Below are 22212 nucleotides of genomic sequence, written 5' to 3'. Positions count from 1 at the left end.
TGAAGCATCTAATACATACCTACAAACACATTTAAAATTTTTTATCATAAAATGTAATTATGAAAAAGTCCTAAAGTGGCCGGCCGCGGTGGCTCATGCCTGTAATTCCAGCACTTTGGGAGGCCGAGGCAGGCGAATCACAAGGTCAGGAGATCGAGACCATCCTGGCTAACACAGTGAAACCCCGTCTCTACTAAAAATACAAAAAAATTGGCTGAGCGTGGTTGCAGGCGCCTATAGTCCCAGCTACTCAGGAGGCTGAGTCAGGAGAATGGCCTGAACCTGGGAGGTGGAGCTTGCAGTGAGCCAAGATGGCACCACTGCACTCCAGCCTGGGCGACAGAGCAAGACTCTCTCAAAAAAAAAAAAAAAAAAAAAAAGTCCTAAAGTGTACATTAGTAGATTGTTTTATAAATTGTACTACTAAGTCCCAAAAGAGTATCACTGAAATTGTGCATTTGAATTTTCGTTTTGACACTAAGTTTCAGTGTGAGCAATTCAGAGAGATGCTCAGTTTACTGATACCATTCTAGAAGCATCCAGTTTAGGAAGATGCTCTTAAAAGGAAGAACATTTTAAAAATCTGATAGTTGGGCTGGGCACGGTGACTCACCTGTAATCCCAGCACTTTGGGAGGCTGAGGCAGGCAGATCACCTGAGGTCAGGAGTTCAAGACTAGCCTGACCAACATGGTGAAACCCCGTCTCTACTAAAAATACAAACATTAGCTGGGCGTGGTGGCGGGCACATGTAATCCCAGCTGCTCAGGAGGCTGAAGTAGGAGAATCGCTTGAACTAGGAGGTGAAGGTTGCAGTGAGCTGAGATTGCGTCATTGCACTCCAGCAAGAGCGAAACTCCATCTCAAAAAAAAAAAAAAAACTGATAGTTGATTAATTATACTTTTTATAGCCACCCTAATGGTTTCCAGAGTGGAGGGGAAAACTTACAAAACTGCTCATTCCTGAAACTTCAGTCATTTGATGTGGTTTTAAATTATCCTAAATCAGTACCTGTATGTACCTATTATCTTTGGCCATCTTTTCTCCATGCCCCCATCCTGAAACATTAAAGAGTATAGTATTTTCATTGCTTGAGAGACCATATCTGAAAAAATACATATCCATGGTTACCCTTTTGTTTGTTTTTGTTTGTTTGTTTTGAGACAGAGTCACCGGCTCTGCCGCCCAGGCTGGAGTGCAGTGGCGTGATCTTGGCTCACTGGCTCGCCTCCCGGGTTCATGCCATTCTCCTGCCTCAGCCTCGGGTAGCTGGGACTACGAAGCCATACCTCGCCAGCTAGTTTTTTTGTATTTTAGTAGAGGCGGGGTTTCACCGTGTCAGCCAGGATGGTCTCGATCTCCTGACCTGGTGATCCGCCCGTCTCGGCCTCCCAAAGTGCTGGGATTACAGGCCTTGAGCCACCAGCGCCCGGCCTTGTTTGTTTTAATGGGGCAAGGGCCTCACCATGTTGCCCAGGCTGGTCTCGAACTCCTGGTCCAAGTGATCCACCTACCGGCCTCAGGGTTACAGGCTTGAGCCACTACACCCGGCCATGGTTACCCTTTATATATCTCAGGACCCCTCTGGAAAATAGGAGAGAGAAGCCTTCCTGAAACCTCACTGAAATTTCTTCTCCCAAAACCATGCCTAGATCCCAAGGCTATCTGGTGGCAAAAGCCATGGAGGCTGCCACAAGAAGCAGAAACAGTTTATACCAAGATGAGCTTAGAGGGTCACTTTGGAACTATGGCTAATCTCTAGCTGCCATTTTCTGAACAGATAGTGCTCATCTTTCAGTACAGTGGGTAGGTGTAGTAGTGTCCATACTTGCTTGCCAGAGAGTTTCTCCTTGGAGAGTAATTGCAAACTCTTCACCAAATCAAAGGAAGGGAAGAGCACTGTAGTGAGATGCCTTGCACCTTTTCGTTTTTCACAATTTCGTGAGATACATACCATTATCCCTGTATCAGAGGTCAAGTGTCTTGAGTTGTGTTTGCTTTTCTGGTACCATTGTGGGGAAGAGAAGTTTTGGCTGCTAAGTACATTTGTCACACTTGAAAGCATGAAATCAAAATCCCATGTCTATTACATATAGAGAGAGAGTAATTATTTGCTGTTATTTACAAGTTTAACTTATGAATGACAATCTTAGATAAGCAGTATTCTTGTCTGTTGCACATTGACAAAGCGTAATTAAATTCTATTTTTGATGTTAAGTACTTTGGAACTCATGGAATTCCTTAAGGCCAGTTATATTATTTAATGTATCCTTAAGAAATTCTTGGTTTATAGTAAATGAGCTGTATTTATTTTTTGAGCTGTATTTAACTTCTTTCCTGAGGAATTTATGGTAGCAGGAGATGTGGTGATTAATAATATTATGCAGAATAGATTTCCAAGCCAATGAAATCCCAGCTTAAAACTTGAATCTGCTGAAACTAAAATGAGCTACTCAGATACTGGCTCTAAGCACAGGCATCTAATTGACCTTGAATTTGAATCCTGGTCCTCCCTCTTGCGAGCTATATGTAAGGTCCTTAATCTTTCTAGGTCTCAATTTTCTCATCTGCACATTGAGGATAATAATACCTAATTCGTAGGGCCATAAGAATAAATCATGCATTTAAAGAACTACCTAACCCATAGCAAGCACATGATTATATGGTAGCTGTCATCAATAACATTACAGTACAGTTGGGTAGAGAGGAGTCATAAGTCCCATCCCAAAAAATATTTTTAAATTATTCAAGGCATCAAAAAATTAAAATTATGCAAGGGCATGTAATAATTATTTTACCGGGCCAGGCACGATGGCTCACGCCTGTAATCCCAGCACTTTGGAAGGCCGAGGCAGGCGAGTCACGAGGTCAGGAGTTTGAGACCAACCTGGCTAATACGGTAAAACCCCGTCTCTACTAAAAATACGAAAATTAGCCGAGCATGGTGGCGTGCGCCTGTAGTCCCAGCTACTCGGGAGGCTGAGGCAGGGAGAATCGCTTGAACCCGGGAGGCAGAGGTTGCAGTGAGCCGAGATTGCGCTAGTGCACTCCAGCCTGGGTGACAGAGCAAGACTTGGTCTCAAAAAATAATAATTATTATTTTACCCTAGTAAATTTGGTACACTTGTTTAAGTACTTAACTCAGAATAATTAAGATTCTAAGAAGAACATAGCCTCCATATCCTTAAATGTCAACTACTGTGTGGTTGGAGCACTTCACCATTGGCTAATTTGAAATCTCAGGCACCTAAGTGGCCTTAGCCTAAGAAGTAGGAGGCTGTTGGACCACTAATGACCAATATCAGGAAAGCTGCAGCTTCTTTCACCTACCTGGCTCCAGTATGTTGTGTTAGCAATTAGTTGAATACAGAGGAAGCTATTGATCAGGGTTGATCTGAAAAGCAGCAGCAGAATTGAGACATGTCAACAATATGAAAGTGGTTATTCCACATTACATTATTGTGAGTTCTGTGTGAGGTCACGAGGTTATTAAAATTCAGAACTTGGCTGGGTACAGTGCTCACACCTGTAATCCCAGCACTTTGGGAGGCTAAGGTGGGTGGATAACTTGAGGTCAGGAATTTGAGACCAGCCTGGGCAACATGGTGAAACCCCATCTCTACTAAAAATACAAAAAATTAGCTGGATATGGTGGTAATCCCAGCTACTCGGGAGACTGAGACATGAGAATCACTTGAACCCAGGAGGCAGAGGTTGCAGTGAGCCCAGATCATGCCACTGCACTATAACCTGGGCGATACAGCAAGACTGTGTCTCAAAAAAAAAAAAAAATTATAAAGATATCCACTTTGATGCTCTGAATTTATTTTTAGACATGTTAACAGTCTTCATCAACGTTCATGTTCTGTACTTTCAGATCTCATTTTTTTCCAAGAGACTCTTTCGGCTTACATCTACTTCATGTGACATTTTCTTTTCGAGTAGAGACTTCTTGTTCTCTCTACTTTTTCCGTCTTCTTTTTCTTTCTCCTCTGTTTTCTGCCTCCTCTGTAATTTGTCAATGTAGATGATTGTATACAGCTTAAATTCCTGATAATTAAGAAGCTTTGGGTTGGGGGGGAAAAAAGAAAAATTATTTCAGGAAAAACTTGATACTTTGTTTCAGATGATAGCAGGATTGTATTCATTTTTGTTTTTAAAACTTGGAAAATTAAAGACACTCAGTAATTGGGGCATAATTATAGTCTGATTGTAGTCGAGTACCCAGGAATAGTCTATTGTAGATGCTAAAGGAACAAGGGTCACTTTTTTTTTTGAGACGGAATCCCTCTCTGTCACCCAGGTTGGAGTGCAATGGTGCTATCTCGGCTCACTGCAACCTCCGCCTCCCAGGTTCAAGTGATTCCCCTGCCTCAGCCTCCTGAGTAGCTGGGATTACAGATGCACACCACCACACCTGGCTAATTTTTGTATTTTTAGTAGAGACGGGGTTTCACCATGTTGGTCAGGCTGGTCTCAAACTCCTGACCTCATGACCCACCCGCCTCAGCCTCCCAAAGTGCTCGGATTACAGGCGTAAACCACTGCACCCGGCCTCTTTTTTTTTTTTTTTTGAGACGTTGTCTCACTTGGTCACCCAAGCTGGAGTGCAGTGGTATGATCTTAGTTCACTGCAACCTCCGCCTCCCTGGTTCAAGCAATTCTCCCATCTCAGCCTCCTGAGTAACTGGGCTTACAAGCATGTGCCACCACACCTGGCTAATTCTTACATTTTTAGTAGAGACAGGGTTTCACCATGTTGGCCAGGCTGATCTCAAACTCCTGGCCTCAAGTGATCCGCCCACCCCAGCCTCCCAAAGTGTTGGGATTACAGTCATGAGCCATGGTGCCCAGCACAAAGGTCACTTTCTTCTATTAGGTTGGTACAAAAGGCAAAAGTAATTGTGGCTTTTGCCATTACTTTTCTTTCTTTTTTTGACACTGAGTCTTGCTCTGACGCCCAGGCTGGAGTGCAGTGGCGCCATCTCGGCTCACTGCAAGCTCCGCCTCCCAGGTTCACACCATTCTGCTGACTCAGCCTCCCGAGAAGCTGGGACTGCAGGCGCCCGCCACCACGCCCAGCTAATTTTTTTGTATTTTTAGTAGAGACAGGGTTTCACTGTGTTAGCCAGGATGGTCTCGATCTCCTGACCTCATAATCCACTGGCCTCGGCCTCCCAAAGTGCTGGGATTACAGGCGTGAGCCACCGCGCCCAGCCCCAGCCTGCCAGCTTTCAATGGCAAAAACCGCGATTACTTTTTTCACCGACCTTTGCCATGTCAAGTCCAGAGGTTTCAGGCTGGCACCTAAGGATGTTCACAGTGTGATCATTGTTTTCAACCTTAGCTGCCACTTGTTTCCCCAAAGTGGATTTCCTCTTTAAATAGGCAGAATTAACTCTCTTCACCACAGCTTTCTCTTAGGAATCTTTTTTTTTGAGACAGGATCTCACTATGCTGCCCAGGCTGGCCTGGAACTCCTGGGCTCAAGCGATCCTCCCTTCTCAGCCTCCCAAGGAGCTGTGACTACAGGTGTGCACCACAGTCCCCAGCCCTTAGGATTATGCTCACATGCTCTCATTCATCATATAATCTCTTCCTGTTTAATTCAAATCTACAAACTCTTCCCCCAACACCAAACTACTACCATATGATTAAATTTCCTCTAAAGTATAATTTTGTATCCATATTATATGATGTAGCATTTTTTGTTTGTTTGTTTGTTGAGACGGAGTCTCCTTGTGTCCCCCAGGCTAGAGCGCAGCGGTGTGATCACAACTCACTGCAACCTCCACCTCCTCGATTCAAGCGATTCTTCTGCCTCAGCCTTCCGAGTAGCTGGGATTGCAGGCGCCTGCCACCACGCCCGGCTAATTTTTGTTGTTCTTGTTTTTAAGTCGGAGTTTCCCTCTTGTTGCCCAGGCTAGAGTACAATGCAATGGCATGATCTTGGCTCACCGCAACCTCCGCCTCCCGGGTTCAAGCGATTCTCCTGCCTCAGCCTTCTAAGTATCTGGGATTACAGGCATGTGCCACCACGCCCAGCTAATTTTGTATCTTTAGTAGGGATGGGGTTTCTCCATATTGGTCAGGCTGGTCTCAAACTCCTGGTCTCAGGTGATCCGCCCACCTCAGCCTCCCAATTCTGGGATTATAGGCGTAAGCCACCACACCCAGCCAATTTTTGTATTTTTGTATTTTTAGTAGAGACAGGGTTTCACAATGTTGACCAGGCTAGTAAATAGTCTCAAACTCCTGTCCTCAGGTGATCTTCCCGCTTCAGCCTCCCAAAGTCCTGGGATTATAGGCATGAGCCCCTGAGCCTGGCCATGATATAGCAGTTAGTCCACCCTTTCTCTTCAAGGGCCCATAAGTCTTAAGTTTTTTTCTGATCCTAGTGCCATGCAATATGCTTATTTGAGTAGGTTTTTCCCGCCCTCCTCCTCTCCCATCTCTTCTATATGTAGTAAGACATTTTTCTCTGCTTATGGAAGGAAAGGGACTGCCACACAGATGCCACATTTTGGTCTGTACTTACATTGTCACCTGTAACGTCAAAGTCATGGAAGAGATCTTTGAGTTCCTGTTTGTGAATATTGAAGAGAAATCTGTACATTCCAAAGTTTTTTGCACCAATTCTCAGATCCCCTTTCAGGTCAAGCAAGTCAAAGACAGGCCGGGAATGACGGTACATAAACTGTCCTTCCAAATGGTTCTAGTGCAAGAGAAATAGGTGAGATGAGCAACAGTGTTGTCAACGCTGCTTTCTAACTTGTTTCCTCAAGACGTATCTTCACCAGCCCCTTCCCTAGAGAGCTAAAAGCAAAAGAGAAAATCAGAAGCTCAGGGCTGAAAGGGTTCTATCATCGATGCAGGAAGTCTTACTTCAGTGTCTGCATTCAAAAGGAACTTGAATTCTGCCACCTGTAATGATCAATTCTGCTAGACAGAACTCTGGTTACTATAATGCATTTCCTTACGTTCAGTGAAAGTCTTGTGGAACATCATGGCATGGGTGATAAAATGATGACCTCCTTCCCTCAAAAAAACGGGAACTGAGGGCGGGTGCGGTGGCTCACACCTATAATCCCAGCACTTCAGGAGGCTCAAGGCGGGCAGATCACTTGAGGTCAGGACTTTGAGACCAGCCTGGCCAATATAGTGAAACCCCATCTCTACTAAAAATACAAAAAATTAGCCAGGAGTGGGGGGGGGTGTGCACCTGTAGTCCCAGCTACTTGATCTATTGAACCCAGATGGTGGAGGTTGCAGTGAGCCGAGATCACGCCACTGCACTCCAGCCTGGGCTAGATCGAGACTCAGTCTCAAAAAAAAAAAAAAAAAAAAGGAACTGGGTAAGTACATACTGGAAATGTATATATGGTAAGAAAAGACCTCAGAAGGAGTGAGGCGCTTGAGCTAGCTGGTGATTCTCTGAAAATCACCAGCTAGAGCGAGTGAGGAAAGGAATGCCAAGAAGGGATGCAATGGGCCACATCTGTCCTCTATGAGGAAGGGCAGAGTAGGAGGGCGGCCAAGAGGCTGGGGCTGAAGCAGGGAGAGGCTGTTGAAAAACCTGAATCATTCGGGAACCAAAACTCATTTTCCCCACCCATCTTTTCTTCCTCTTTTTAGTGAAAGGAGGAAAACTGATGTATTCCTAATTCAGTGCTCCCATTAGCAAGAGGATGGTAGCAGCTGTGCGGTTACTTGCCTCGTGGGCCAGCAGCATACACACCAGCATGTAGAACTGCTCAAAGCCGATCTCGCCCACAGCGTTCCAGTCCAGCATGTCAAACACAATGTTGATCTGTGCCTTTTTCAAGTCAGTCACATGATGAAGGAAGTGATAGAACAGCACATCTGTTAAGGTGGACAGGTGAGGAGATGTGTTATTTGAATATAGCTCCAAAATGCTAAACAGCTAGAAGCCACGTAAACGGTAGTGATGTTGGAAGCTTGTTGATCTAGGAAGAATGATGATAACATTTTGTTTCTGGCTTTGCCACTGTACTTTCTACAATTCCTCAATCCTTCATCGCCCTTGAGCTTGTGGAAAAGCACTGGACCTGGAGTTGTGGAGAATGAGATCGTGGACAGGGCTTGGCTCCTGCCCGCAGCTCACACACTGCATGGAGCAGACAGATGTGCACACAGCACTAATAAAAGGCAAAGTGCTAACATATAAAACGGGCACAAAGTGCTCCTCATGTATGAAAGGGAGAGCGTAATTCTCACTGGGGACTGAGAACACTTTCTTGGAGATGCTGATGTTTTTCCTGAGCCTTTCTCTTGAGATAATTAAAATGAGGAATAAAAAAATCATTCCCCCTCGGCCAGGCGCGGTGGCTCATGCCTGTAATCCCAGCACTTTGGGAGGCCAAGGCAGGTGAATCACAAGGTCAGGAGTTCGAGACCAGCCTAGCCAACATGGGGAAACCCTGTCTCCATTAAAAATACAAAAATTAGCCAGGCGTGGTGGCACACACCTGTAGTACCAGCTACTCAGAAGGCTGAGGCAGAAGAATTGCTTGAACCCAGGAGACAGAGGTTGCAGTGAGCCGAGATTGTGCTACCACACTCCAGTCTGGGCAACAGAGCAAGACTCTGTCTCAAAAACAACAACAAAAGTCATTCCCCATCTATAAACGCCTTGATATGCCTCATGCTTGTATAAAGCAAATGCATTTGGCTGTAGGGGGAAGGGAACAAACCTTATTTACCACCTTATGTGTTAGGCACTTTATTTATTTTTTATTTATTTTTTGGCTGGAGTGCAATGGCACATTCATAGCTCACTGCAGCCTCAACCTCCCAGGCTCAAATGATCCTCCCACCCCAGCCTCCCAAGTAGCTGGGACCACAGGTGCATGCCACCATGTCCAGGTAATTTTTTAATTTTTTGTAGACATGGGGTCTCCTTATGTTGCCCAGACTGGTCTCGAACTCCTGGGCTCAAGCAATCCACCTGCCGCTGCCTCCCAAACTGCTGAGATTATATTTATATAAAATAATATATATGTGTGTGTGTAAGCCAGTGCACCCAGCCATGTTAGGCACTTTAAATGCCACATGTCACTAAATCCTGATAACCCTACAGAGAAAGTGGCATCATACTGAGAGGTGAAGCCAACTGGACTTCCTGAGTCGAGTGGGGGACTTGGAGAACTTTTCTGTCTTACAAGAGGATTGTAAAAACACACCAATCAGCACTCTGTGTCTAGCTAAAGGATTGTGAATGCACCAATCAACATTGTGTAAAAAAAACCAATGAGCGCTCTATGTCTAGCTAAAGGATTGTAAATACACCAATCAGCACTCTGTAAAAATGCACCAATTAGCACTCTGTGTCTAGCTAAAGGATTGTAAATGCAGCAATCAACACTCTGTAAAATAGACAAATCAGCACTCCGTAAAATGGACCAATTAGAACTGTAAAATGGACCAATCAGGATGTGGGCAGGGACAAATAACAGAATAAAAACTGGCCACCCCAGCCAGCAGCGGCAACCCACTTGGGTCCCCTTCCACGCTATGGGAGCTTTGTTCTTTTGCTCTTCACAATAAATCTTGCTGCTGCTTACTCTTTGGGTCTGGGCCACCTTTAAGAGCTGTAACATTCACTGCGAGCATCTGCAGCTTCATTCTTGAAGTCAGGGAGACCACTTGAACCCACCAGAAGGAACCAACTCCAGACACAATACCCTTTATAGTAAGTCTCAAATATCAATTAGTGTGTATTAGCATTTCTTATACTGTAATGGGGATACCAATCACTTGGGGGATATTGTAAAACTACAGATTCTGATTGAATAAATCTGGCATGGAACTTGAGACTGCCCATTTCTCCAAGCTCCTAGGTGATGTGGCTGCGGCTAATCTGAGGACCACACATTGAACAGCAAAGGTGTGCCTCACGCTGGGCGCAGTGGCTCATGTCTGCAATCCTAGCACTTTGGAAGGCTGAGGCAGGCGGATTACCTGAGGTCGGGAGGAGATCAGCCTGACCTCATGGAGAAAACCCATCTCTACTAAAAATACAAAATTAGCCAGGCATGGTGGCACATGCCTGTAATCCCAGCTACTCGGGAGGCTGAGGCAGGAGAATTGTTTGAACCCGGGAGGCAGAAGTTGTGGTGAGCCGAGGTTGTGCCACTGCACTCCAGCCTAGATGACAAAAGTGAAACTTTGTTTCCAAAAAAAAAAAAAAGGTTGTGCCTCACATAGTGAGTGGCAGAGCTGGGATTTGAGTGTGGATTTGCCTGACCGTGGTGTTTTTTCCACGGTGAAGCTCTTTCGTGCATTAGTTAATGCATATTTAATCATATACGTTCAGAAGAAAAAATACTGAAAAACTCTTTAAAAACTGGAAAGTTTTTTGTTTTCTTTTTTGTTTTCATTTACAAGATCTTGTTGCATACCGAGTACATAGAAGTTTTTGCCTGCCATTCTACTCATTAATCATGAATAAAAGATGAAAAAAACAAACATGGCAATACATTTACACAGTGGTGTGTGGCTGTCTACAGTTGTATGTACAAATCACAGTAATGAGGGATTTTTACATTTATCTACATGTGTTTCCCCTTACTCACTGATTACAGAAACTATCTCCTGCATAAGAAATGGCTCCACTGGCAGGGTGCGGTGGCTCACACCTGTAATCCCAACACTTTGGGAGGCCGAGGTAGGAGGATCACCTGAGGTCAGCAGTTTGAGACCAGCCTGACCAACATGGAGAAACCCCATCTCTACTAAAAATACAAAATTAGCCAGATGTGGTGCCACATGCCTGTAATCCCAGCTACTCGGGAGGCTGAGGCAGGAGAATCACTGGAACTCAGGAGGCGGAGGTTGCAGTGAGCCAAGATCGCGCCATCGCACCCCAACCTGAGCAACAAGAGTGAAACTCCATCTCAAAAAAAAAAAAGGCCGGGCGCGGTGGCTCACGCCTGTAATCCCAGCACTTTGGGAGGCCAAGGCGGGTGGATCATGAGGTCAGAAGATCGAGACCATCCTGGCTAACATGGTGAAACCCCGTCTCTACTAAAAATGCAAAAAATTAGCCCGGCATGGTGGCAGTCGCCTGTAGTCCCAGCTACTCAGAGGCTGAGGCAGGAGAATGGCGTGAACCCAGGGGATGGAGCTTGCAGTAAGGCAAGATCACGCCTAGGCGACAGAGCGAGACTGGGTCTCAAAAAAAAAAAAATGTCTCCACTGAATACGTAAAACATATCTGTGTAATGTGGAGTCCCAACTGCAGCCAGCTAAAGGCACAGTGAATCAGTAGTCACAATACAATGTCATGATTTGGGGGCTTCTGACCGCCTCTTGATGTTCCTTCTCCACACCTCCCTGGATATGAGCACCTGGAAACAACACACCACATGTATACACAGTGATGTTTGTGTAGTTGCTCCTTGAGAAATGTTTCCAGGTGCAACTTAGTGGCTACTTAACAAAGAGTGTTTTGAGACCAGGTGTGATGGCTCACACCTGTAATCCCAGCACTTTGGGTGGCTGCGGTGGGCGGATCACTTGAGGGCAAGAGTTCAAGACTAGCCTGGCCAACATAATGAAACCCCGCCCGTCTTTACTAAAAATACAGAAATTAGCTGGTGTGGTGGTGTACAGCTGTAGTCCCAGCTACTTAGGAAGCTGAGGCAGGAGAATCGCTTGAACCCGGGAGGTGGAGGCTGCAATGAGCCAAGATTGGGCCAGTGCACTCCAGCCTGGGCGACAGAGCGAGACTCCGTCCCAAATAAATAAATTAAGTAAATAAATAAAAATAAATAAATAAATAAATAAATAGAGACTGTTTTGAAACTGGTGGACTCTGGCTCACCCAAGTCTCCAAGGCCTTAAGTCATTCTCCCACAGGAAGGCAAACATTAAGGCTGTGCCTTCACCCTTCCAGGTCACTCTCCAGTCCCTCTGTGACCAGAAGACATGAGCATGGCGTTACCTCCTGGGTGTTGCATCAGCAGGGAGTGATCTGGTTGCCAGGGAGCTTAGACTCCTCAAGCATCCCAGCAAGACTCAGCGTGGGCTTTGCAGGCAGAGAGCCCAGCATTTCCATCTCAGCCTTTTATTTACCGCTAGGTCCCCGGCAGCTGTCTTATCTAGGGCAGGGTTATTGCGAAGATTTGGCAACGCACTGTATGTAAATCTCTATGTAAAGAGAAAAAGAAGGTGTCCTCTTTTTATTGTTTTTAAAAATTGAATGAGCTCCTTAAAATCATGACTGAGGAGCCCCTTACTCACAAATGACATTTCTCTCTCTGAGGTCAGAACGAGTGAATGGATAGGATACCTTATTTCTACTCAGTCCTAAAAATAACCTAAAGTGTTTTAATTGGACGTCTATTATTTTGTGAACTCAACAAGCACGGCTGAGATCTGCAGTTTTTTTTTTTTTTTTTGGTCATTCACAAGTAGCAGTGAGTAGAAGGGACCCTGCAGCTCATCAGATTCAAACGTCCCCTATGACAGATAAGAAGAGTCTTGCTGAGGGGTCTCCAGAGTTAGTGCCTGAGTGGGGCTCAGCTCCCAAGAATAATAATTAGAATAATAACAAACACTTATTAAGTCCTTACGATGCATCACTGTGCTAAGCATTTGCCATACATTATCTCATTATCTTCTTTTTTTTCCAACTATGAGATGGACTCCATTATGAGAAGCCTCACCTCTAGATGAGGAAAATGAGACTTAGAGAGGGTGATGTTGTATTATCCACATCACCAAGGAATAATGGGTGTGGAGCCAGGATTCCACCAGAGTCTGCAATTTTCTCCTCCCAGCTGACCTGTCCTCAATGTCAATTCTGAGTTGGCAACTTCTCTCTGTGCTTCAACTAGAAGATAAAATATTTACTAACAGGCCAGGTGCAGTAGCTCACACCTGTAATCCCAGCACTTAGGGAGGCCGAGGCGGGAGGATCACCTGATGTCAGGAGTTCGAGACCAGCCTGGCCAACATGGTGAAACTCCATCTCTACTAAAAATACAAAAAAATTAGCCGGGCGTGGTGGCGGGCACCTGTAATCCCAGCTACTCAGGAGGCTGAGGCAGGAGAATCGCTTGAACCCTGGAATCGGAGATTGCAGTGAGCCGAGATCGTGCCACTGCACTCCAGCCTGGGTAACAGAGCAAGACTCCATCTCAAAAAAAAAAAAAAAAAAAAAAAAAGTACTAACAAAATAGTTTCTGGCTCTGCAAGTTTTCCTGCACATTACCTAAACCCAGGTAAGGACCCAGAGGAGACGTGTCTGAAAGTACTGACCATTCAAGGTGTTCTTGCCGTGCACATCCAGAATGTGGAAATATTCCGCCAAAGCCTTCACGTTTCTCACGGATAATAAACAGTATATTTTGTCCAGATAGAGGTACCACAGAAACGATCCTTTCTTCAGTCTCATCTTAGGACTCTGTAAACTGAAGGCTCTGGCAACCAGAAATAGAATACAGAATTCTGCCTCAGAAGTAGAATGTTGGATAGGGTGTCTGAGATCTGGCAGCAGTAAAGGTAAACACATCAGAGGAAACAGTCAAAAATTAAAATTGCTGCTTCTTCATTTTTCCAGCTATGCTATAGATAGATATCTGTTGTCCGAAACCTCTTGGTAATGTGATTATCCTTGTTTCACTAAAATACAATCAGTTCTGAAAGAGATCCACAGGCTGTTGAGAAACGAATGAGAGAATGTGCTACACAGGAAAACTGCTACACAGCCCAAGTGGTTTTCAGAGCATTTATAGCCTAAATCATTTATTAGAAACAAGAAAAATTGAAAAACACATGGAAAAGTACTAAAAGAGCCTAGAATAGCTACAGTATAATAATGCCAAACAGAGGAAGTTTTCTTTCTTTTTTTTTGTTTTGTTTTTGTTTTTGAGACAGAGTCTCACTCTGTCACCCAGGCTGGAGTGCAGTGGCCCAATCTCAGCTCACTGCAAGCTCCGCCTCCCGGGTTCACACCATTCTCCTGCCTCAGCCTCCCGAGTATGTGGGACTACAGGTGACAGGCGCCCGCCAACACGCCTGGCTAATTTTGTGTATTTTTAGTAGAGACAGGGTTTCGTCATGTTGGCCAGGATGGTCTCGATCTCCTGACCTTGTGATCCCTGTGTCTTGGCCTCCCAAAGTGCTGGGATTACAGGTGTGAGCCACCGCACCCTGCCTCCTTTTTTTTTTTTTTTTCTTTTTTTTGAGACAGGGTTTCACTCTTATCACCCAGGCTGGAGCGCAATGGCACAATCTCAAGTCACTGCAACCACTGCCTTCCAGGTTCAAACGATTCTCCTGCCTCAGCCTCCCGAGTAGCTGGGATTACAGGCATGTGCCACCACGCCCAGCTAAATTTGTGTTTTTAGTAGAGATGGGATTTCTCCATGTTGGTCAGGCTGGTCTCAAGCTCCCAACCTCAGGTTACCCGCCTGCCTCAGCCTCCTGAAGTGCTGGGATTGCAGGTGTGAGCCCTGTGCCCAGCCTTTTTCTTTTTGAGACAGGGTCTCACCCTGTCACCCAGGCTGGAGTGCATTGGGGCGATCACTGCTCACTGCAGCCTCCACTGCCCAGGCTCAAGCAATCTTCCCACCTCAGCCCCCGAAGTAGCTGGAACCACAGACACGTGCCACCACACCCAGCTAATTTTTGCATTCTTTTTAGATGTGGGGTTTTGCCATATTGCACAGGCTGGTCTCAAACTTCTGGGCTCAAGCAATCCACCCTCTTTGGCATCCCAGAGTGCTGGATTTACAGGCATGAGCCACTGTGCCCAGTCATCACATTTTTAAAAAGCAAAAATGGGCCGGGCGCGGTGGCTCAAGCCTGTAATCCCAGCACTTTGGGAGGCCGAGGCGGGCGGATCACGAGGTCAGGAGATCGAGACCATCCTGGCTAACATGGTGAAACCCCGTCTCTACTAAAAATACAAAAAACTAGCCGGGCGTGGTGGCGGGCGCTACCGGTGAACGAAATGGCCTGAACCTGGGGAGGCGGAGCTTACGGTGAGCGAGATCGTGCCACTGCTCCAGCCTAAGGTGACTGGCAGCGAACTCGTCTCAAAAAAAAATAAAATAAAATAAAATAAAAAGCAAAATGATCAAGTAAAATTGATTTTAATAACATTTTATCTAACCCAATATATCCAAAATATTATTTCAATTTGTAATCAACATTTTTTTAAAAATTAAAATCCAGTGTGTATTTTACATATGTCACATCGCAATTTGGACTAGTTACATTCGAAGTGGTTAATAGTCTCATGGTTGAGTGGCCTCCACCTTTCGGACAGCACAGCCTGAATCGTGGGGATGAGGCGGATGCGGTGGCTCACACCTGTAATCTCAGCACTTTGGGAGGCCGACAGGGGTGGATCACTTGAGGTAAGGAGTTCAAGACCAGCCTGGCCAATATGGTGAAACCCTCATCTCTACTAAAAATACAAAAATGTGGTGGGCACCTGTAATCCCAGCTACTCGGGAGACTGAGGCAGGAGAATTGCTTGAACCTGGGAGGCAGAGGTTGCAGTGAAGTGAGATTGTGACACTACACTCCAGCCTGGGTGACAGAGCGAAACTCCATCTAAAAAAAAAATAGAGGTCGGACATGGTGGCTCACGCCTCTAATCCCAGCACTTTGGGAGGCCGAGGTGGGCGGATCATGAGGTCAGGAGTTTGAGACCTGCCTGACCAACATGGTGAAAACCTATCTCTACTAAAAAGACAAAAGTTAGCCGTGCACGGTGGCACGTGTCTGTGGTTCCAGCTGCTTCGGGGGTTGAGGTGGGAGAATTGCTTGAGCCTGGAAGGTGGGGGCTGCAGTGAGCCAAGATCCTGCCACTGCACTCCAGCCTGGGCCACAGAGCAAGACTCCGTCTAAAAAAAAAAAAAAAAAAAGATATAGAGAATATTTTTTCTAGAAAAACTGACTTATGAAGGAATTTAAAACTTTAATCAACCAATAACCATAAGAGTAACTAAAAACCAGGAATGAGGCTGGGCACAGTGGGTCATGCCTGTAATCCCAGCACTTTGGGAGCCGAAGCAGGTGGATTACCTGAGGTCAGGAGTTCCAGACCAGCCTTGCCGACATGGTGAAATCCCATCTCTACTAAAAATACAAAAATTAGCTGGGCATGGTGGCACATGCCTGTAATCCCAGGCACTCAGGAGGCTTAGGCAGGAGGATCACTTAAACCTGGGAGGTGGAGGTTGCAGTTAGCTGAGATTGCACCACTGCACTCCAGCCTGGGTGATAGAGCGAGACCCCGTCTCAAAAAATAAAATAGGAGGCCGGACACGGTGGCTCACGCCTGTAATCCCAGCACTTTGGGAGGCCGAGGCAGGCGGATCACCAGGTCAGGAGATCGCGACCATCCTGGCTAACATAATGAAACCCCGTCTCTACTAAAAATACAAAAAAATTAGCTGGCTGTGGTGGCGGGCACCTGTAGTCCCAGATAATTGGGAGGCTGAGGCAGGAGAATGGCATGAATCCGAGTGAGCTGAGATCAAGCCACTGCACTCCAGCCTGGGCGACAGAGCAAGAGTGCGTCTCAAAAAAAAAATGAAAATTTAAAAATAGGCTGGGCGCAGTGGCTCACACCTGTAATCCCAGCACTTTGGGAGGCCAAACGGGTGGCTCACCTGAGGTCAGGAGTTTGAGACCACCCTGGCCAACATGGTAAAATCCCGTCTCTACTAAAATACAAAAATTAGCCGAGCATGGTGGTATGCGCCTATAGTGCCAGCTAGTTGGGAGGCTGAGGCAGGAGAATTGCTTGAGCCTGAGAGGTGGAGGTTGTAGTGAGCCGAGATCACACCACTGCACTCCAGCCTGAGTGACAGGGCGAGACTCCATCTCCACAAAATAAATAAATATATAAATAAATATTAATTAAATTAAATTAAAAAGCTAAAGGCTAGGCACAGTGGCTCACGCCTGTAATCCCAGCACTATGGGAGGCCGAGGCCAGAGGATCACCTGAGGTCAGGAGTTTAAGACCAGCTTGGCCAACATGGTGAAATCCCATCTCTACTAAAAATACAAAAATTAGGCTGGGCACGGTGGCTCACACCTGTAATCCCAGCACTTTGGGAGGCTGAGGTGGGCAGATAATGAGGTCAAGAGATCGAGACTATCCTGGCCAACATGGCGTAACCCCGTCTCTACTAAAAATACAAAAATTAGCTGGGCGTGGTGGCGGTGCCTATAGTCCCAGCTACTCAGGAGGCCGAGGCAGGAGAATCACTTAAACCCTGGAGGCGGGGGTTGCAGTGAGCTGAGATCATGCCATTGCACTCCAGCCTGGGTGATAAGAGGGAAACTCCATCTCAAAAACAACAACAACAACAACAACAACAACAAACCTAAAGAGCTTGCACTTCTACTCAGGATATAGAAAGTTAGAATGTTACACCCATCTTAGTGAGAAAAAAGTTAGACGATCAACAAAATTGTAACTTTTCTTAAGTATATCATAATACTGAGGTCACAAGGCAATGAATTAACCCAAACTCTAAAAAGGAACAAATTTCTGCAAGGGGAAACAGGGCAGATCCACTGTTTCATTTTTGGCAGAACATGGCTGACACTGGTGGTCACCATACAAGCAGATAAGAAGAAAACAAGTAAAGTTTTAGCAAATTGTTAATGGCAAAACTTGGGATAATGTGTCAGTGTGGAATATCTGGGGATCCCAACTACAAGGGCTCATCACTCCCACTTGTAAGCTCTTTCCCACAGCTCTCCAGTGGATGCTTGTGCGAAAAACTGGGAGCAGGGGAGGACATTGGAGATTACCACTCCTTACTGGAGCACAGGTGAAGGAGGTGACTGGCTTCCACGAGATGAATACAAAGCCTCTTCTTCAGATGGCTTCTCTCCTTTACAACAGCCGCCTTAGGTTGCTGGCAGAGGGGAACAAAACTCCTCACTCCCAGGGTCCAGGTAAAGATACATGGTTCTTGGGCCGGGCGCAGTGACTCATGCCTGTAATCCCAGCACTTTGGGAGGCTGACGCGTGTAGATCACGAGGTCAGGAGTTCAAGACCAGCCTGGCCAGCATGGTGAACTCCCATCTCTACTAAAAATACAAAAATTAGCTGGACATGGTGGTGTGCACCTATAGTCCCAGCTACTCGGAAGGCTGAGGCAGGAGAATCACTTGAATCCAGGAGGTGGAGGTTGCAGTGAGCCGAGATCATGCCACTACACTGCAGCCTGAGTGACAGTGAGACTCCCTCTCAAAAAAAATAATAATAATAATAAAAAAAAATACACGATTCTCCCAGGACACAGGGAAGAGATGCATTGCTACTAAGGGGGTGGGGAGAAGGGTGTTACATTTACCGAATTTCTCCAGTATAGTAGTTAGGGTGAGTACTTGTTCTGTGAAAGCGCTGCCTATGCAAAGTGACCCCTAAACACAGAAGAAACTGAGAAACCAAAGAACAAGGCAAATCCCGTTTGACAGTAGGAGGTGATTTACTGGGGAACTTATAGACAGAAGCATGGTCTTGGGTGGCCACAGACAAACAGAACTCCGCCCCACTACGACGCAGACCCGGGGCTCACATGCTATGGGGAAAGGAGGTATGTGCTCTAGAGACAATGAAAGGCAACCCCTCAGAAAAGGCAAGAAAACTATGTGCATCACGGCCTGTAATTTTTATGATAATATCAAGGTTGCTTTGATCTAAAGTCAGGATTCATAGTGAGTACATGTTCTTTCACTAAGGACAGTAAATAAAGTAGGAATCAGGCGGGCGCAGTGGCTCATGCCTGTAATCCCAGTACATTGGGAGGCCAAGGCAGGTGGATCACCTGAGATCAGGAGTTCAAGACCAGCCTGACCAACAAGGCAAAACCTCGTCTCTACTAAAAATACAAAAGTTAGCTGGGTATGGTGGCAGGTGCCTGTAATCCCAGCTACTCGGGAGGCTAAGGCAGGAGAATTGCTTGAATCTGAGAGGCGGAGGTTGCAGTGAGCCACAATCGTGCCACTGCACTCCAGCCCGGGTGACAGTGCAAGACTCCGTCTCAAAAAACAAAAAGAAAGAAACTCATAAAGGTCGCAGCCCCTAACACCCTAGCATGCAACTCTCTCGAGATACCTGCACTCCCCTTTCTTGAGTGTGTACTTTTTGCTTTGCAATAAGTCTCCATACTCTCACTACTTTCTTCCATTGATTTATTTTTATATTTTGAAATGAAGTTTTGCTCTTGTTGCCCAGGCTGGAGTGCAATGGTGCAATCTTGGCTCACTGCCACCTCTGCCTCCCAGGTTCAAGCGATTCTCCTACCTCAGCCTCCAGAGTAGCTGGGATTACAGGTGCCCGCCACCACACCGGGCTAATTTTTTGTATTTTTAGTAAAGATGGGGTTTCACCATGTTGGTCAGGCTGGTCTTGAACTCCTGACCTCAGGTGATCCACTTGCCTCGGCCTCCCAAAGTGCTGGGATTACAGGCATGAGCCACCGTGCCCGGCCAAACTCAGTGATTTTTACACGCATTTCCCAAATGACTAGTAATGCTGAGCATTGCTACATGTGCACATTTGCCATCTATGTACATCGTCTATTCTCTTTCAAGACAGAGGTACGGGGAGTAATGTGAGGACAGGACAGACATTTCCTATCTCAGACCCACAGCACACTTCTCCAAGGAACCATGGTATCATTTAGTAAAAAATTGTATTTGGAGGTAACAATCTGAGCTCTGCTTGACTTTTTAGCCTGTGAGCCTATTGGCTCTGTTTGATTTCTTGGCCTCTTTTTCTAAGTTCTCAGGGATAAAGTAGGCTCCCTAAATAACTTAAGACATGGCAAAACCCTAGAATAAGAAACCACCACTGTGACATTGCGATTTATTATAAGAAACCTATATTTGGTCGGCCAGGCGCGTTGGCTCGCGCCTGTAATCCCAGCACTTTGGGAGTCCGAGGCGGGCAGACCACGAGGTCAAGAGATCGAGATCATCCTGGCCATGATGGTGAAACCCCGTCTCTACTAAAAATACAACAATTAGCTGGTTGTGGTGGTGCACGCCTGTTGTCCCAGCTACCTGGGAGGCTGAGGCGGGAGAATCACTTGAACCTGGGAGGCGGAGGTTGCAGTGAGCCGAGATGGTGCCACAGTAGTCCAGCCTGGTGACAGAGTGAGACTCTGTCTCAAAAAAAAAAAAGGAAATATGTATTTGGTCTTCTCTCCTGGTTCCTGGCACCCAGCTCCTAAACCCTATAATTTCCTAAGTGATAAGAGCTAGAAAGGTGAAAGAAGCCCATTTTGTTTTCATTCATAAAAAGCCCCCCCACTTCTTTTTTTGAGATGGAGTTTCCCTCTTGTTGCCCAGGCTGGAGTGCAATGGCTCAATCTTGTCTCACTGCAACCTCTGCCTCCCGGGTTCAAGCAATTCTCCTGCGTCAGCCTCCTAAGTAGCTGGGATTACAGGTGCCCACCACTACGCCCAGCTAATTTTTTGTATTTTTAGTAGGGATGGGGTTTCACCGTGTTGGCCAGGCTGGTCTCGAACTCCTGACTCAGATCCATCTGCTCGCTTGTGCTGCTGGGATTACAGGTGTGAGCCACTGTGCCCAGCAAAGCCCCTTTTAGGCCATTGCATGCAGGCTGCCTGCAATCCCGCACTTTGGGAGGCCAAGACGGCGGATCACTGCAGGTCAGAAGATTGAGATCAGGCCGGATGGTGGAGCCAAGCTCTGGGAGTCTCAGTGACTTTGGGAGGCCGCAGGCGGCGGATCACCAGGTCAGAGATCGGCATCATCCGGTTAACATGGTGAAACCCCGGCTCTTACCAAAAAATACAAAAACCAGCCGGGCGCGGTGGCCTGCAGTCCCAGCTACTCGGGAGGCTGGGAGGCAGGAGAATGGCTCGAATCCCGAGGCGGAGCTTGCAGTGAGCCGGTAGATCGCCGCCACTGCACTCCAGCCTGGGTGACACAGCCACGAGACTCTGTCTCAAAAAAAAAAAAAAAAAAAAGATTGAGACCATCCTGGCTAACATGGTAGAAACCCCTGCCTCTACTAAAAAATACAAAAAATTAGGCCGGGTGAGGTGGCGGCGCCTGTAGTCCCAGCCACTCGGGAGGCTGAGACAGGAGAATGGTGTGAACCCGGGAGGCGGAGCGTGCAGTGAACTGAGATCCGGCCACTGCATTCCAGCCTGGGCGACAGAGCGAGACTCCGCTTCAAAAAAAAAAAAAAAAGTCCCTTTTAACCACACCTGAATTTATGTTAATACGGTGATTTTTGGAAATCATCAAATGGGGAGGCCGGCTGCCAGGGGAATCAGCCGCGTGATTGAAAGGCTGTCACTTACAGCCTCCCACCCAATGGACCTCCAGGGAGTGGGGAAAGGCTGGAGATTGACTCAATCAGTAATGGCCAATGAGTTAATCAATCATGACTATGGCATGAGCCCTCTGTAAAAAGCAAAAAGGATGGGGTTCAGAGAGATTCTGGGTTGGTGAATCCAGAGCAGGTGAACAGGTGGAGTTGCTGGGACAGTGGTGTGCTTAGAAAGGGCAAAGAAGCTTCAGGCTGGCAAGGTGGCTCACCCCTGTCATCCCAGCAATTTGGGAGGCCAAGGCAGGAGGATCACTTGAGGCCAGGTGTTTGAGACCAGCTTAGGCAACATGGTGAGACTCCATCTCTACAAAATAAAAAGTTAGCCAGGCCTGTAGTCCTAGCTACTTGGGAGGCTGAGGCAGGAGGATTGCTTGAATCCAGGAGTTTGAGACTGCACTGAGCTATGGTTGAGCTACTACACTCCAGCCTGGGTGACAGAGCAAGACCCCATCTCAACAACAACAACAACAACAACAAACCTTGCCAGGTGTGGCAGTTCACGCCTGTAGTCCCAGCACTTCCGGAGGTTGAGGTGGGCAGATCACGAGGTCAGGAGTTGAAGACCAACCTGGCTAATATGGTGAAACCCCGTCTTTACTAAAAATACAAAAATTGGCCGGGCGTGATGGCACACTCCTGTAGTCCCAGCTACTTGGGAGGCTGAGACGGGCGGATCACAAGGTCAGGAGATCGAGACCATCCTGGCGAACCCGGTGAAACCCCGTCTCTACTAAAAAATACAAAACACTAGCCGGGCGAGGTGGCGGGCGCCTGTAGTCCCAGCTACTGGGGAGGCTGAGGCAGGAGAATGGCGTGTACCTGGGAGGCGGAGCTTGCAGT

At 46.6% G+C, this 22212-nt stretch overlaps 1 protein-coding gene across 1 annotated transcript; it reads right to left on the bottom strand.

Annotated features, from left to right (window-relative positions):
• Positions 1–3803: 3803 nt before the first annotated feature.
• Positions 3804–13487, bottom strand: EFCAB9 (EF-hand calcium binding domain 9). The gene is given in 5 exon segments (XM_003900520.5): positions 3804–3974; positions 3976–4065; positions 6539–6715; positions 7715–7863; positions 13285–13487. Coding segments are annotated over 5 exon segments (612 nt in total). The 5' UTR covers positions 13421–13487; the 3' UTR covers positions 3804–3914.
• Between the last annotated feature and the right edge of the window lie 8725 nt (positions 13488–22212).

The sequence above is a fragment of the Papio anubis genome, chromosome 5 (assembly GCF_008728515.1).
Source record: "Papio anubis isolate 15944 chromosome 5, Panubis1.0, whole genome shotgun sequence".
NCBI classification, from domain to species: domain Eukaryota; kingdom Metazoa; phylum Chordata; class Mammalia; order Primates; family Cercopithecidae; genus Papio; species Papio anubis.
Note: the sequence above shows the minus strand (reverse complement) of the source record. Positions and strands in the feature narration are given on the sequence as shown.